Source organism: Mytilus californianus, unplaced genomic scaffold, assembly GCF_021869535.1.
Source record: "Mytilus californianus isolate M0D057914Y unplaced genomic scaffold, xbMytCali1.0.p SCAF_2, whole genome shotgun sequence".
Taxonomy (NCBI): Eukaryota; Metazoa; Mollusca; class Bivalvia; order Mytilida; family Mytilidae; genus Mytilus; species Mytilus californianus.
In genome coordinates, this window is record NW_026262668.1 from 103,067,110 (window position 1) to 103,084,176 (window position 17,067).

At 32.9% G+C, this 17,067-nt stretch overlaps 2 protein-coding genes across 7 annotated transcripts in view; one reads left to right on the forward strand and one right to left on the reverse strand.

The window, feature by feature from the left end:
* LOC127730619 (reticulophagy regulator 3-like) overlaps positions 1–17,067 on the reverse strand; it is a 160,397-nt gene that overhangs the window by 33,258 nt on the left and 110,072 nt on the right. The window lies entirely within an intron of this gene.
* Positions 1–17,067, forward strand: part of LOC127730614 (peroxidasin homolog pxn-1-like) — a 296,701-nt gene that overhangs the window by 6,950 nt on the left and 272,684 nt on the right. Inside the window, exon 1 of one of the 3 annotated variants that reach the window (XM_052239092.1) lies at positions 635–664. The exons of the other annotated variants lie outside the window; for them this stretch is intronic. Coding sequence (XP_052095052.1) covers positions 661–664 — 4 coding nt within the window. The 5' untranslated portion in view covers positions 635–660. Of the gene's footprint in view, positions 1–634; positions 665–17,067 lie in introns of those variants that run through there. 3 annotated transcript variants of the gene reach the window in all.

The following is a 17,067-nucleotide window of genomic DNA, read 5'->3' on the forward strand; positions in this document are numbered from 1 at the left end:
CAATCAAAACCCAGGATTCTTACATAAGGTGTAATTAATATATATATATAATCTTCCCTGGGGCCTTCAAAAATATTAATACAGATAGAAAAAATAAAATAAAATAGATAATACAGTTTATATAAAGCACCTTTAATATAATCATATGCAATAGAAGAAAAAATACATTATATTCAGGTATCTTCATTCTTTAAAGTAAAAAAATACTTTGAACACTTGATCTTAATGTATCTAAATCCTTTGTTTCCTTAATTTTATTTAGAAAATTATTCCAGGTAATAAGACCAGAATATTTGAATGTTTTAAAAAAAAAAATAGAATTAGGTATTGGTACATGAAGAAGTCCCGATGCTGTCGACCTGAGCGAATAATTATAAAGATCAGTACACGCAGTATTAGATATATAATCAGGTGCTAGTCCATTCATACATTTAAACATTAAAACAGCTATAACATATTGTATCCTCGTAAATATAGTCATCCATTCAATCTCTTTGAACATTAAAGTTGATGGAAAATAAAAAAAACAAAACAAAAAAAAAAACAAAAAAAAAAAACAAACAAACAAAAGTTATTCTTGCAGCACGTTTTTGAAGCTCATTAATCCTTTTCAGATTACAGTTTGTGGTAAGACGCCATACTATACAAAAGTAGTCAAACATGGGTAATGTATTGCTATTGTAAAAAAGAATAAGACCCTTTAATGGTAAATACTGTTTCAACCTTTTTTACAGGTATATTCTGCTTGAAATAGTGTCACATATTTTATCAATTTGATTTGACCATGACAGATTTTTATCAATATGGGTTCCAATACGTTTTTCAACTTCAACATTATCTAAAGATATATTATCTTGTGATAAAACACATAAGCATGTATTGCAGGTTTCCATTTTTCTGTCTGATCCAACAGGCATACATTTTGATTTCTTGTTATTAATCACCATATCATTTTCTAATTTACACCTTTAAATAACATTTTCTTAATTTACATATGTTTAAATTTACAATAGATTTAGATGACAAATGCAAATTTGTATCATCATCATATAAACCAGACTCTATATATTCTAAAATTAATGGTAAGTCACTGATATAAACAAGGAATAATAAAGGTCCAAGCATAGAACCTTGAGAAACTCCAAAGTTATAGTTTATATTCAGTTCCAAACTTAACTTTTTGCACCCGCTGAGAGGTAGGACGAAAACCATTTTACAGAGTGGTCATCACATTTGTATGATTTCAGTTTTGTCAAAAGGATATTGTGATTTACAGTATCAAATACCTTCTTAAATATAAAAAAAAAGAATAGCAGTAAAATTTCCATTGTCCAATTCTTCTATAAATCATTTATCAATTATTTTAATGAGTGCTGTATGACAAGAATGATTTTCTTCTAAATCCAGACTGCTGTTGTATTAATAATTTGTGTTTTGTTAAAAATAAATATAGTTGTTTAAAGACAGTTTTCTCAAATAACTTTGACACAGTGGGTAAAATTGAAATAGGTCAAAAATGGTTTGGATCTCGACGACGAAGGCTTTTTTAACGATATGACCACCCATGAGGGTCTTGCACGATCTGTATTATCCCCCCTTTATATATGCCTGCAGCAAAATTTAATATATATATTCGGAAATATTCCTGTACATAAACTATATAAGATTTATTATGTGAGTAAGGGGGGCTTGCTACAATCTTTCTTGATAATTTTAAAATTCTTGTATAACTCCATAAGTTTCAGTTGATTTAATTATGTCTAGAATTTTTAGACCTTGCAAAACTTCATTATTTGTGAAGTCTAGAATAAAGATTTAACATCATCGTTTATTTTCGATTTGACATAGTTATTTATTTTCTCAGATTCCAAACGTGTGTGAGGATCTGGAATAAGCTGCTCACCTACTGTGCTAAAACTATTATTTAAGCAGTTAGCAATATAATTTTGTTTGTAAGGACTTGTCCTCTGTGTGTTAAAATATCAATTTCCTGTTTTGTTATGGAATTCATATCCTTCAAATGCCTTCATAGAATTTTAAAGTTTTTATCATTATCTGTGGCCTCCATAAACTATTTTGCCTTTGCTGAACGAATAAATTGACTATTTTTATTTCCATATTTTTTTATAATTCTCAGTGTCTTTATTTTTGTGAAAATGACCTCTATGGAATTTTGATTTACAAATTTCATCAGCTTACCATTCTGGTTGATATTTATTTGTTTACACGTTTGGTAACATCAGGGGCGTGTTTATCTAAAACATTGACAAGTAAGTAATACCACATGTCCATTGCTTTGTTTGGATCATTGATTGCATGTATTATATCAAATGGTTTATTGGACAAATCTTGTAAGAACTTGTCATCATTATATGTTTTGAAGTTTCTGTATTTGATCTCAAAATGTGAATCTGATTTGTCTTTGATAAGCTTTGCAAGTTTGTTTACGGTACAGCTAACAGGATAATGATGACATAGGACATAGGCTGGTATTGAAAATTGATAAGAATTATTGGATTAAGGTAAAACTAGAAGTACCTCTAGTGTGGTCAACTAGTCTACCCTTTGACGGAGACCATAAGTTGTAATGAAAATTGGCCATTTAGAAGGAAGAGGCTTCATGAAATCAATATTAAAGTCACCCATTAACAAGATATTATCATTTATAGATAAGCTATTCACAACCTCATATTGGTATATCAGGGAGGTTTTCCTATTAGGTGGTCTGTATACAAAACAAGATAGAAATGATTATTTGTGTTTTGACAGTTTCGATGTTTTCACTCTCTAATAATGTCATCCTTTCATATTTGATATCAATATCAAAGTAAACTATCCATCCCCCACCTTGTTTATTTTTCCCTATCTTTTCTTTCCTTGCTATACCCTGGGATATTAATCTAATTAGAATCCCGCTTACATATGTTTTAGTATTTAAGAATGTTTCACACATGCCAATTATAGCTGGTCTTATAGATCTTAGGTAAAATATGTTGTATGTTATGGTATGTTAATTTTATCTCCTTTTCTGAATGACCATATACATAACACGTATTTATACTGTCTTGATCTGAAGCATTTCAACCATTTTTGATAACGGATACTTTACTTTGATTTTTTATTAACATTTGTACAAGATTTACTATCATTTGTAGAAGGCTTCAGATTACCAATACGATCTGAAAAATCATTTTGACAGGTACCACAGATAAATAGAATAGAGTATATCGAGATTATTTGTACATATATATCATTGGTTTGATCTTCTTTGCCACCATTTTACATAAAAGTTTTATTCCAGCAGTTACGTTCTTCATGGCATAGACCATGTTATCAGTTACTGTCCCATGCAGCCTGTGTGAAATGAACACTATCTGTATCAATCCATTTCTCAAAACAAAATTATCCATATGGCTAATAAATTCTATGTTTTTTGTATTTGCATTTGAACACTTCTTCTATCATTTTTGCATCATTTCCCACAAACTATAGCACAACTCTTGAAAAAGGGGACAGATCTCCTCTATCTTTTTCTCAAGGTCGGAAACGGTAGCACCCCGATTTGTGTTTAATCATACATTTTCCTTCAAATTTGATGTTTTAATGTTTTAATGCCTTTTGTTATTGAACTTCCCAAAATAAGAATATTATCAATAGATCTGCTTTTTCGGTTGCAGCGTATTTACAGCGTTAGTGTTTGCCTAAGTGATGTTTTGGACTCGGCTATCTTCTCTTTTGCTGCTGTGGTGGACCGTTGCTCAACAATAGGAGTCTAGGATGACAATATTCCACTGTCAGTAAATCTTGGGCGTTTTATAGATTTAGGCTTTTGCTTTGTAGTTTGCTCAATTCCTTTGAACACTTTACATTCATGTCGGAACTTATCAATTTTAGTTTATTTGTCGTGAAAAAATTGGTTAAGAGTTGCATTATGTGAAGTCCAGGTGGAATTGTTTGAATTTAAAGATTGTAATAACTTCACAACTTTGTCGGGAAAACTGTGATAGTTTGTGTGATCGGTAGGTACGGCGGTGTACTACTAGTATGAGAAGCGGGATTTACGTTTTGCTGAATAATTGTGGTATCTTGTATTGATAATATATCTTTTCGGACTGTTTGGATATCATTATTCATAGAATCGTCTGCTGGTAGTACATTTTTTTGTCGTGTTTGACTATCATGAATAAGTAAAGCAATGCTTACTCCATTTTCTTTTAGTTCTCTCCGTTTAGAGCAAGAGTGCTTTCCTTGAACAAGTATAGTTCCATTTGTATAAAAGTGGTACTTACAAATTTTGAACCTGTATTTCCTTCATACATGCACTGCAGTAAACTCCACTTTTGGATAATTTTACCATCACTTCCTTGAAAGAGTCTATCCATAGAAATTTTCTAACACTTGAACAGAACTTAACATCGCATGGTACACGAGTTGCATTTCCTAGCTTCATCACCAAAACAGTCAAATTGAAAATCAGTTGTAACTTCCAAATTTTGAGTAATTTTTTTTATACTTAGATTGTTTCCTTTGGTTAGAATTTGTGAACACATACAATAATACTTCATCGTCTGAAAACGATAGACAAAGGAGTAGGGGCATTAAAGGCCGGTTTTGGCCCAAGAAAATAAACTTTCTGCGAACTATTTGCAAAATGCAACTAATATTTGAAATACATGAAATCAAAAATATAAATGAATTAAATAAGATTTTTGATGTAATGACGTCACAATTACGTCATAATATACATTTTTTTTTCTGAATATGAGGAATTTATTAAGTTTTCAGTTGTTATTTTCATTGTTGAAACATCGTACGCAGTCACGAAACAACAGAACTAATGACATAATTCTACCAAATATAAAATTGTTTTAGGGTGCGCACATACTTTTCCAATCTAACATATACTTCAAAGTGGGCGTTCAACAAGGAAAATACTAAATTTACATTATATACAAATGTCGTCATGGTTTGCTGCCATGGTAACTCGTTAAATGTTTTATTTCCTGAACACTTTGTACCTTAGCGTTGTTAGGACAACTTTAAGAATATGTATGGAAACTTTTTGATTTGCACCAATTTATGGGCCAAATAAGGGGTTTATTGACCCTACTCCTTTATTTTGCTCGCTCAAATGGTAAGAATTGGCACATAAATTGTTTTTTTTAGTTCTTAAAGGGTGAATACCTTATCCTCAACCGACTTGGCTCGGCTAGTTATTGAAACCTACGATTTTAAGGCCTTAAAAAGTTCAATATGATATTTTTATCTCATTATAGCAATGCAAGACGTCGTTACTACAACAATTCTCCTGTTGATAAACTACACGTAAGTATATTGTTTTACTTATATCATGGAATTACTATATTGTCAATATAATACTTCCATGCTTAGATTTCAAATCTCATTTATTGTTTGCTGCAGATTAATTAATTTCCTACAAATATAACTTTTATTTAATCAGATGGAGTCAAATCATTTATTAAAGTCACTTGTATAATCATAAAAGAGTAAAAAGTGTTACCATGGTTGCAGGTCGGGAAACCTGGACGAAATGATGCCGAATTTGCCAAACCAGGAACCCTCATCAGTTGAATGTCCTGGAAGTTTTACCTGTAACACTGATGATCGTGATCGTTACCGTACAGCTAATGGGGCATGTAACAACTTAATAAATCCTTCCCTGGGCATGTCCTTTACGCCACAGGCTCGCTTTATACCACCGATGTATAGTGATGGTAAGTATATAAATGAACAAAAGTCGGTATATTAATAAAAGAGTTGTACAACAACATAACTAATGAAATATAGACACCTATACAGGCTGCCATATGTTTTAAACAATAGTCACACAAGCATTCACACAGTATGACAATGTAATACGTTCCTTATCATGACAGGTATAATGATCAATTTGAAATAATATGATCAAGTTGGATAATGAGATCTGCTCAAATCGTCAACAAATCAAAACGAAAAACAAAAATTTAACAATGAAAACAAAAACACAAAAAATACGAACAGAGATCAAACAAGCAAACAATTCCCCTCTAGCCGTCGCTAAAGGCCGTCTTTAATTTGCAGTGAGATGAAATTTGTTTGCTCCGTGTTGAAGGCTTCACTTTGACTTTGGGATGAAGAACAGCAGTAAAAGCGCTGTTCCTATGCTTTTTGTGTTTTTTTTAAGCTGTGCGTGTACTGATTTTGTGTCATAGAGGATACCCTATATCCTATGTTTTTCTATTAAACAAAAACAAAAAACAAAATGAAAAGTCATCGATCTTCTAAAAAAAATCATGTTTTTGGAAAGTTACTTGAATATGTGTAGGTGTTAAACGACGCCTTAAACAATTACTGGTTCCTCTTTTATCTCGTTCAGCGATACATAACAAAATAGATACAGAAAGACTATTCTATCAATCACTATGACTAGAAGTATTTCAACATCTGTAACTATTGTGAAAGGATATTGGTATGTCTTCATGTTGAACACATCTATTTAGGTGATGCCCCTAGAGACTACCATGATATGCCGAGTGCCAGACTTGTTAGTAATAAGCTATTTGATGCAAAGAATACAACCATCTTTTCTACTATTCATACAGTACAGTTTATGGCTCACGGACAGTTTCTAGCACATGATGTTACAGCAACACCAGGTGAAGGAGGTATGCAATATGTAACAAATAAATTTTGAAAAAGCAAAAATACTATAGAGGTTTATTGAAACATAATTAGTTTTTTTTACAGAAGATGTTTATGCAATAATGAGGTTTGATAAGCTTACGTTTTTAATAAAAAAATTAAAAAGCAAACGGTTATAGCTGAATTAAGTCTAATCGTCATTTTAATCAAACCAAGAAAATATTATCTTCTGGTGATCGTCTAGCGTGTATAGTAGTTGCAATCACCGTATAGTGAGATGGCATCAACAGTTAATAGTAAATAAGTAAATAAAAAATAAATTGAAGAAAAATAATCGTTTTACTTCCTTTTCCAATTTCCATCCAGCTGATCTGGATTGTTGTGACCCTACCAATGCTTTGAAGTAAGTATATGGAGAAGGGAATAATCCAAACAGGAATTATGTTAGAATTTATCGTTCTATTCATTATTTTTTCCTTACATACCCAGACTTTTGGCATTCATTTTTAATTAACATTTTGCATTAATACACATATATTTTTGGGTTTTTACTCTTTAAAGGCGTTTATTGATTTTAATTGGTGGAATATGGTTACCCTGTTTGTTTTAACCTAAGAAAGCTCTGATTCCTTTCCCGGCTTTGGATATACTTTTTGTCCTTTTTATAAGCTCTTCATTTTTTTAATTAGTTTTGGATTTTCAAATATAATGGCCTCGATCATCACTGACGAGACATTTATTGTCGAAATGAGCATAAGGCGCAGAAAAATTGTTACCGTTATTGTTGTTACTAATAGAGTATTGTAAGTTCCGATATTTCAGCGTGAATTTATCTTTACGATTGTTGAACAAAATGAGAGACTAGTTATAACGATTTGGGAAATACTGTTTACAAATAATGCTATGAAAATTTTTTATTCTTATTTTTCCGAAAACAAATGTGTCGATGTCATGATAGATCTTGATAACGATTAATATATTTAGCTGTCCATCCTTGACCTTTGACCTTGATTTTCCGGAAAGTGCAAGTAATATTAGAGGACCAGACAAAAAAGAAACAAATTATGATATGCTTTCGAATGACATATGAAATAGTCGCCAGTTAAGTCTCTGCATTAAAACATGGAATTTCATGCCTTATGTCGTTCCATATTTCTCAGAACTAAGTTGTATCTTCATAGTTTGAAACAATTTATGTTCAACCCAAATATGTTTATTGGTGGACAAATATCATTATCAACCAAGAATATATGGTATGTTGAATATTTCAGGAAAGATTGTTACGCTATACCAGTACCACATGATGATCTATTTTTTAAAAGTATAACATGTTTAAACTTTGTAAGATCATCCGCAGCAGACAAAAGCTGTATGACAGGTAAAGTAATTAATTCGCTTTTATGTAACAATCCGATCAGAAACATCTTTTTTTTGTTTTATTTCTTGATTACTGCTGGCTAAGCTAGCTTACATAGGGAATATGTATCTACAATTTCATTGGGAAGACTTTAACACAGTATATAATTGTTAAGTTCGTTAAATCCATATCAATCACGACAAGCTTAGTTTAAAAGAAAAAGAAAATAATACCTACCATTCCTTATTTGGCTATATGCAGGTAATGTGTTGATATGCATTCTTCGCGTTAGTTTATTTATAGAAGATATGTATGTTTTAGGACAATCGTCACTTAGCTCCACAAATAAATTTGAACTACGCAGAGTTTATCTGTCAACAGAATAATAAAAAAAAATATTCTAAGTTACCTAAAACAGTGAACTAAAATATTGTGAACTTGTGTATATACACGACTGAAATCGACACTACATACGTTTGGCGGCGGTCACCACCACGATACGACATGACGGTGTCTCAACTCACTAGCGACTTGTTTTCGTGATCTCTATATAGTACAGTCGTCCTCTTTGTAATTCTACCAATTGCGTCCAATTACCGATTGACATTTTTACAGCAAGAGAGGCGAAGGATACCAAAGGGACATTTAAACTCACAAGTCGGAAATAAACTGACAACGCCATGGCTAAAAAGAAAAAGATAAACAAACAACAGTACACAAAACACAACATAGAAAACTAAAGACTGATCAACACGAACCCCACCAAAAACTGGGGGTGATCTCAGGTGCTCCGGAAGGGTAAGCTGATCCTGTTCCACAGGTGGCACCCGTCGTGTTGCTCATGTTAGTACAATCCCGGTGATAAGTCTAATTCTGTAGGTCACATTCGAGGAAAAGGGGACGGAATTGTAGTTACGACAATTGGAACATATCTGTTGTCATCTGTGAAACGGATATAACATAACGGCAACCAACTCGTGATGGCGTCCGTAAAGTTTACGAATGGACGATTTCAACTTGATCTCTTGAAACTCTTGGTTTAATAGCTTTCTTGCAAGCAGCAAACCTAGATCAAGGAAATTGATCTACTGAGTGGGCATTCGCACAGTGGGTGATGCATGCGATCCCTCAGCTTCAGTTTGTTACCTTGATTTGTTTCTTCCTAATTGTTAACGAGATATCAACATTGGTAAACTACTGTTGCCTTAATATGCATGTATCCATTTAGAATAAAAGAGGTTTCAAATGTTTTGATATATAACATGCATCGAAATGCATTGACGTAACAATAACGTAATGTAACTATACACACTATATTATTGTTACGTCCGTAATTATTCAATTCCCAACCCGACCATGCATTCCGGCAATTAGTCTTGACCGTAACAATAAATTTTCGCTATTGTTACCCTTGATCGTCCGTCCTTCCGTCCTCCCGTCCTCCCGTCAGTCCAATTTTCGTTTGCTTGAAGCTTGAGCGGGGGAATTCGTGTTCTCAGACACATTCTTCTTTTATTCTTCTTTTATTTAACATTCCTTCAACATATTTAATTATAGTAAAAGAGATTACACCTGTAACCGAAACCTTCCTTAACCAAAAATGAAGAAACTTATCAATTTGATAGTTACACCTATCAGACATGGCTTAAACGGTTTTATAACTGATGGATATTCTGTGTATCATTAAAGTAGGATTTTCAACTGATTTTTCAGGTTAAGAGTAGGACGAAAAAAGACCTATACTTGGCCCTGGAAATTGAATGTATTAACGACATTTAACAAACTACATAATGCAAATAATATAATAACGATAAAAAAGTTTTTGTTTACTCTTTGCCTTCTATGACAAAAATGATTGATTTCTAAAGAATTTCATTCTTCTAGCTTTTAGCCAGCTATATTTTTGCTGTTAAAAAGTATTTCCTTTTGCAAAACGTTGGCCACACTATTCGTCCAAAAGGGCTTTTGTTTTCCTGAAATAAACAGATGGGTGAGATATACGTCTTGACAAACTATAGTGTATGAGAATGCTGTTCTTCACCGTACAACCGATCCGTATCATTTTGTTTGGAACACAACGGATACGGTCATGCACCACTGCTTACTTGAAGAGATTTTATTTCATTTTGTTTCTCCTATTTATTGTTTTTTTTCATATTCGTCGGATCTCTGTTTTGCATTCCAAACAAACAAACATACTCCACCAAAAGCTGTGGATGATCTCAGGTGCTCAAAGCAGTATTCACAGGCGGTTTGTAATGTATCTTTGTCTTGAGGATTTCTCGTCAAAGGAGTAGGCCCGGTAAGACCCCTTTTTTTACAAATTTGTTGAAATTTAAACTTTTAGATATTTATCAGAAAGTAGAATACTTTTGTTCCATAAAAATGGGTTGTTTTTGACAATACAATGCAGATGCATCAGGTACATTCAAATTGAATTCATGCAAAATAACTGAAATCTGCACAATTTTAGCATTTATGCTAATTTTAAGAGTTTTTTGACTAAATTGAAAGTGGCTGCATTTGTGTCCAGTCTTAATATTTAAATATATGTTGTATTTGATGATAATACATAACATTTATAAAGGTTGAGACTGAACACGAATGAAGCCACATACATTTTAGACAAAAACCATCTGAAAAGTGACGTTTTATTGCATATTTGATAGATTTTTCATATTTAAGCTTGAATTTGAGCATTTTTGATGACCAAAATCAGTTCAGATCTTTAACATAAACTAATTGCATTGACCGAAGTGGATACTTAAGTGTTTAAAAAATGTCAAAAATCTTTCTCATCAGATGTACTTCGAATTTTAGGCCAGAACTAGCCCTTACCGGATCTTCTCCTTTCATTCGTAAAACAAATCTGTGTTTCTTAAGTATAGTCTTGAAAGTTGCATAAATTATCTACGGATTATGTGTCTTTAGTATTATCTGTTTTATTGTGGATTTGTAAAACAAATAGATTTGTCAAAAACCCGCAATAAACGGTATTTAACAAAGGGAAATGGTCTTTACTGTGCATTAAATAGTTGTTATATCGATTATATTAAGTAAACAGAAACATTTAACATGTTTAACTAATATTCAATTCAAGAAGTGAAGAGATAGAAAAATGTAAAATTACCTTCCTTGTGCTATACGGACGAAGGTCGGTTGTACGGTGCAATGTATCTGTTTATCATATTTATATACCTTTCAGACATAATTCATTGACAATCGTCAAGTTTACATAAATATATTTTTTGACCTTCTTCCGGCTTCTTCTATAAAACTCTAATTTGTAATCAAATTACCAGGACAAAGAGAACAAATGAATGATGTAACATCGTTTATTGATGGGTCTATGGTTTATGGATCAACAGAAGCGCAAATGTCAGAACTACGTGATACACAGGGAGGTAGGTCATACGTTATTTCGTTCTTAAAACATTACAATCTCATTGTATATTTTCAGTTTTAATGATGACTACATTTTTGAAATATATATAAAGTAAAAATAAGGTAAAAACAAAAACAAAAACAAAAAAACAAAAAAAAAACAAAAAAAAAAACAAAATCAAATAAATAAATAAATAACATCGATGCAGAGAAAATTCACAACAGTATAGTACAAGATTTACAAATTACAATAAAGAAAGAAAGGATGTGGTGTATTGATTCATGATACAAAATCACTTCATACATTTATAAATTTAAAAATCAAATGAATTGTGCGTGTGTTGCTGTTCTTCGCCTTAAGTATTAATAAACTGATTATGAGCCAGTCACACTTATTTATTTTTTTCACTCCAAAGACCTCAGAACAAAATGTAATGATATTCATGACGTATTGAGGGCCTACACTCTGAAACTCTATTTTACATTTGTTATCTCGAACTATCAGACCCGAAAAGAAAGGCCATATTGGGTATCCATACATGACATACAATTAGTACATGCACAGCAAAACACACAACAAGCAAAGAAAGGAATCGCGCTTTTATTGCTATTCTTCATCTCAAAGTCACAGTGAGGCCTTCAACACGGAGGAAAATCTCTCACCTCAGAAGCCAACTGAATTCTTATAATCTAGAATGTTGAAGTATCTGTGATATATTAGCATAATGACATGTGGCACCCGTCGTATTGCTCATGTAAGTACAAACCCGTTTATAAGTCTAATTCGGTAGGTCACGATCGAGGAAAAAAGGACGGGATCACCTTATTTGATAGTTTAGTATTTGGCACAACATTTCGAAATTCTTAGTTTTCAATGCTTTCAACTACGTATTTAAGATGGCCCTTTAGCTATTTTGATTCGAGGGACACTGATGAGTCTAATCTAGACGAAAAGCGCTTCTGACGTTCTAAATTATAAGACTGGTATTCTTGATGAGTTATTACCAATCCAAACGTTGGTAGTGATCATTGTGATTTTTTTTATTATTATTGTTATATAAGTATTCCCTGTGGTTAACATCATACTTAATAGAACAACCTTTCATTTTCTGATCTAAATTTTCCTTTCATTTATTTTGTGGTTCCGTTTCTTTTTCTTATGGAGTGTAAATTTGTCAGTAAATAGATACATGTTGGATTGCAGTTACGTTTCGAATTTACTTGAAGGTTATATTTCAGTACAACAAAAGATGCAATTGGGATAAAGATGTCATTTATTAATCAAAACCTTTATCGTTTCATCACAAACATAGAGAGTGTATTCACAAATATGATAATGTAAGAAAGCTCGCAGCAACAATATCTTGCTCGGAATAAATTTGTTCAGAATTAATTCCCAGAAAAAAAATAATGTTAGTCTTCATTCAAACTCATAACCTAGCTTATTCTAAATGGTCTTTATATACAAGTATAGTTGTGTGATCAGTAATTCAGCCAAGTATGTACTATTCCGGATTGTGAATACGCATGGCGGATGGCGCGTACCATGTCGACTCTCTCCTTTTGGTGTTCGTGCGATCCCCTCACTTTTTGTTTGTTGCCTTGATTTGTCTCTTCCTAATCGATTTACGAGATTTGAACACCGGTTAACAACCTTTACCTATAGAGTACTAGGTCTAAATCTCTGATGTTGGAATATCAGTCCCCTAGGGTATCATCAGCTTAATAGTCAGTTCTCTGTATTGGCAAGATAACAAACCTTTTAAAAAATGTTCGTTTTTAAATTCAGAAATTATTAAGAAACTAAGGTTTTAACTCCAACAGGCAAAGTTGACCTAAGATAGTTTTGGCAGGACTTTTATGTCCTTTTTGGTACATAGCTCTTCAATTGTTTCGGTTCTTATACATCCTTGGCTCTCAAATATTCGGCTTTGAGCTTTCCCGATGAAGCTAAATCCAGAAAAGCGTGTCAGACGCATGAGAAGTGTTGTTTCAACTTTTTGTCTTGTTTCCTTTACATGCATACATGATAATATTCCATCTTGATGGTCGGCTTACTTGAATGTGCAAAGAACTACGTAATATTCTGGTTTATAGATGCCAGTAATATTCTTTTGGATACAAGCAAGTATATGATTGAAAAATAGAGTAAATGAACCACTCTTGTTGGTAACATTTTCCCATGTAGGTTGTAGACAGGAATACAAAGCTATGCACATTATTTGTGGTTCACTTTCGATGGATATGAATAGAACAATCCATTGAAAATGGAAATTAATATCTCAAAGGAGAGAATTAATTATAAAAAAATCAAGGTGTACCCCTTATCAACTTCGTACATTAAATTGTTTGAAATTAATCGATAATTGCATAGTTGGTGTTTCATTGTAAACATATTCAGTAGAATGAGATAGATTATATATTTGAATTGTGAGGGTTTTTCTCAAATTGTGTCCGGTTTTATCCAACAAAAGGCTTAATCAATGTGATAACTTCCAACATTTGTACACGTATTTAATAAAAAAAAAATGTGAAAATGTAAATAACAAATTGGTTCATAATCTTATTTCTAACATATTACAGGATTGTTAAAAATGAGTCCGAGCGGTTTGCTGCCAGAAAACCCAAATGGAGAATGCCGAAAAATCCTTCCAGAACAGCATTGTCATTTAGCAGGTTTGATTCCCATATGTACCTCAACTTTGTACTTTATTTGGCCTTTTTAATTCTTTGATTCAAGCGTCACTGATGAGTCTAATGTAGAAGAAATGCGCGTCTGGCCTACCAAATTTTAATCCAGGTATCTATGATGAGTTTATGTATAAACTGTAATTTAGGCTACATCGTATAAGTAATCTAGAGCATTTGTACCGACGTATATCTTTAAAAATGCAAATTGCTACATCGTTTGATTCAAAGTTAGATTTAGAGGAAAAAGATGTACAGCAATGCAGCTAAAGAAAAATTGAACAGAGAAGAATGCATCAACGAGAGAGACTAACAAAAACATAACAAGTTAAACTGTGAGCTACTGCTCACTGATGATACCCCCGCCGTACTATTTCGGTAAACAGGAAGTTGTTGAGTGAAGAATCTGAAAACGCATTACACGGTGTAACTTACTTATATAAACCCTGAAACCAAATTTCAAAAATCCTTGTCAAGTAGTTCCTGAGAAAAATGCGACGAAAATTTTCAACTTGGCTATCATGTGTAAAATAATACAAGTGTTCGGTAAACAGGAAGTTGTTGAGTGATGGATCTGAAAACGCATCACACGGTGTAACCTACTTATATAAACCCTGAAACCAAATTTTAGAAATCCTTGTCAAGCAGTTCCTGAGAAAATTGCGACGAAAATTTTCAACTAGGCTATCATGTGTAAAATAATACAAGTGTTCGGTAAACAGGAACTTGTTGAGTGATGAATCTGAAAATGCATCACACGGTGTAACTTACTTATGTTAACCCTGAAATCCTTGTCAAGTAGTTCCTGAGAAAAATGCGACGAAAGTATTCATAGGACGGACGGATGGACTGACGGACTGACGGAAGGACAGACAGAGGTAAAACAGTATACCCCCCATTTAAAGCAGGGGTATAACAACAAATTTCTTTCGATAGCAATAAATAGAACCGAAGATTGAAAATGACTTTTACATCTCTACCATCGTTCTGAAATTTGTGTTTACTTTTACAACCTGCCGGTAGTTAGGCGTTGTCCCTGATTAAAAATTGACTGATAACCCACAGTCGACACTTATCATTGAAATAAAATAACGCGAGTTGTTATCCAGAGATATCAGTTGTAAAAATATATTTCTCAATACCGTAAGCGGACTTAGATTTGAAGTGAAGTTTGAAAAAGAGTTTTTTATTTTACAATAAGAAAAATAACTTGTACATTTACATCAATTATTCTTTACGTAAGTGTCAGACATGTACTGAATTTTTATTCTTGCGATCTAACCTGATTGGAATTAGATTATCTCCCGTTTACATAGGAAAACATCTCAATTAAAAGTAAACTAACTATAGCTAGTAGTGCATTTCATGCATGTGATATAGATAAAATACATAAGAACAGTAAAAGTTATGTCCGGTCGTCTCTATTAAGTTTCTCGTAATACGTTTGAACTTGTAATTTGTAGAAAAAACATATTTTACATATTCCATTCAAACATTACCTAGCAAAAAAGAATCAGAAATCTGTTATATTCTTACTTTTCGCGTATATGTAACAGCCACTATGTTCCGTCAGTTAATTTGTTCCGGCGGAACTTTTCAACTAGTTATTTCGTTCCGATGGAACTTTCCAACTAGTTGTTTTATTCCGAGTGCAGTCGAAAAGTTCCGGAAAAAAGTAGCTAGTTGAAAAGTCCCGGAACAATGTAGCTAGTTGAATAGTTAACCCTAACCCTAACCCTAACCTAATCCTAACCCTAACCCTAACCCTAACCCTAACCCTAACCTAACCCTAACCCTAACCCTAACCCTAACAAAGAGGAACTTTGTGAATAGTTGGTAAGTTCCGTTTGACTTTTGTGGCTAGTATCTTTGTTCCCCTTTGAAAAGGTTCAAAGATAATATGTTGCGCTTTTACTTTGCATCAATTCTTCAAATGGAACTTTGTGACTGGTTGATAAGTTCCGTTGGAACTTTTGGGCTAGTTTGTAAGTTCCGGTTTTGACTTATTTGCCAAAGAGGAACTTTGTGGCTAGATGATAAGTTCCTTTTGACTTTTGTAATCAGTATCTTGGTTTCCCTTTGAAAGGTTCAAATATAATATGTTGCGCTTTTACTTTGCATCAATTCTCCCAATGGAACTTTCTGCCTGGTTGATAAGTTCCGTTGGAACTTTTGTGCTAGTTTGTTAGTTTCGGTTTTGACTAATTTGGCAAAAAGGAACTTTCTTACTAGTTGATATGTTCCGTTGGAACTTTTCAACTGGTCACTTTGTTCCGCTGTAACTTTTAAACCAGAGGAAGAACAAAGTAACTAGTTAATAAGTTCCTCCGGAACTTTTCGGCTAGTTAGTTCTTTCCGCCCGGAACTTTCCAACGTCGGAACAAAAGAGCATTTACATATACAGCATGTACAGTTTCCTGTCTGTCCTATGCGACTCTCTAACCATTCATCACATAAAATACTGTTTTTAACTGACCAAAAACAACACATTAAACTCCATAGTTATCTGTATTTACATCCTTTGTTCTAACAGGGGTGATCTGAGTCGGATCACCCCTACCAGATCACCATACCTTGAGTTTTTTTGTAATGCATGCTTTCTTTTGTTCTGTAACATTTTGGCGGGAATGTCGAACACACAATAAAACTTAGAAATATTTATGCGGAATAAAGATTAACTTTCAAAATTTATGTAGAAAAAATTCCACTATAAATCCAGCGTCTATGCGGGGAATCGAACTCAAGACCTTAAGCATATGAAGCCACGATTCATTCCTCTATACCAGGACGACTGGATACAAACTCTCTGTTGATTTAACATATTTAAACATTGTAAAATAAAGGGCATATGCTATATAGTAATATATAAAGTATATTATAATTATTGTATGGCATTCTTAATTAGATGTTATGAAGCGTAAATGTTTTTTTCATATAGTCTAGAAGAGCTGGGATGTAAAAAAGTTATCCCACTCGGACTTGGTGTGTCAGCGTAA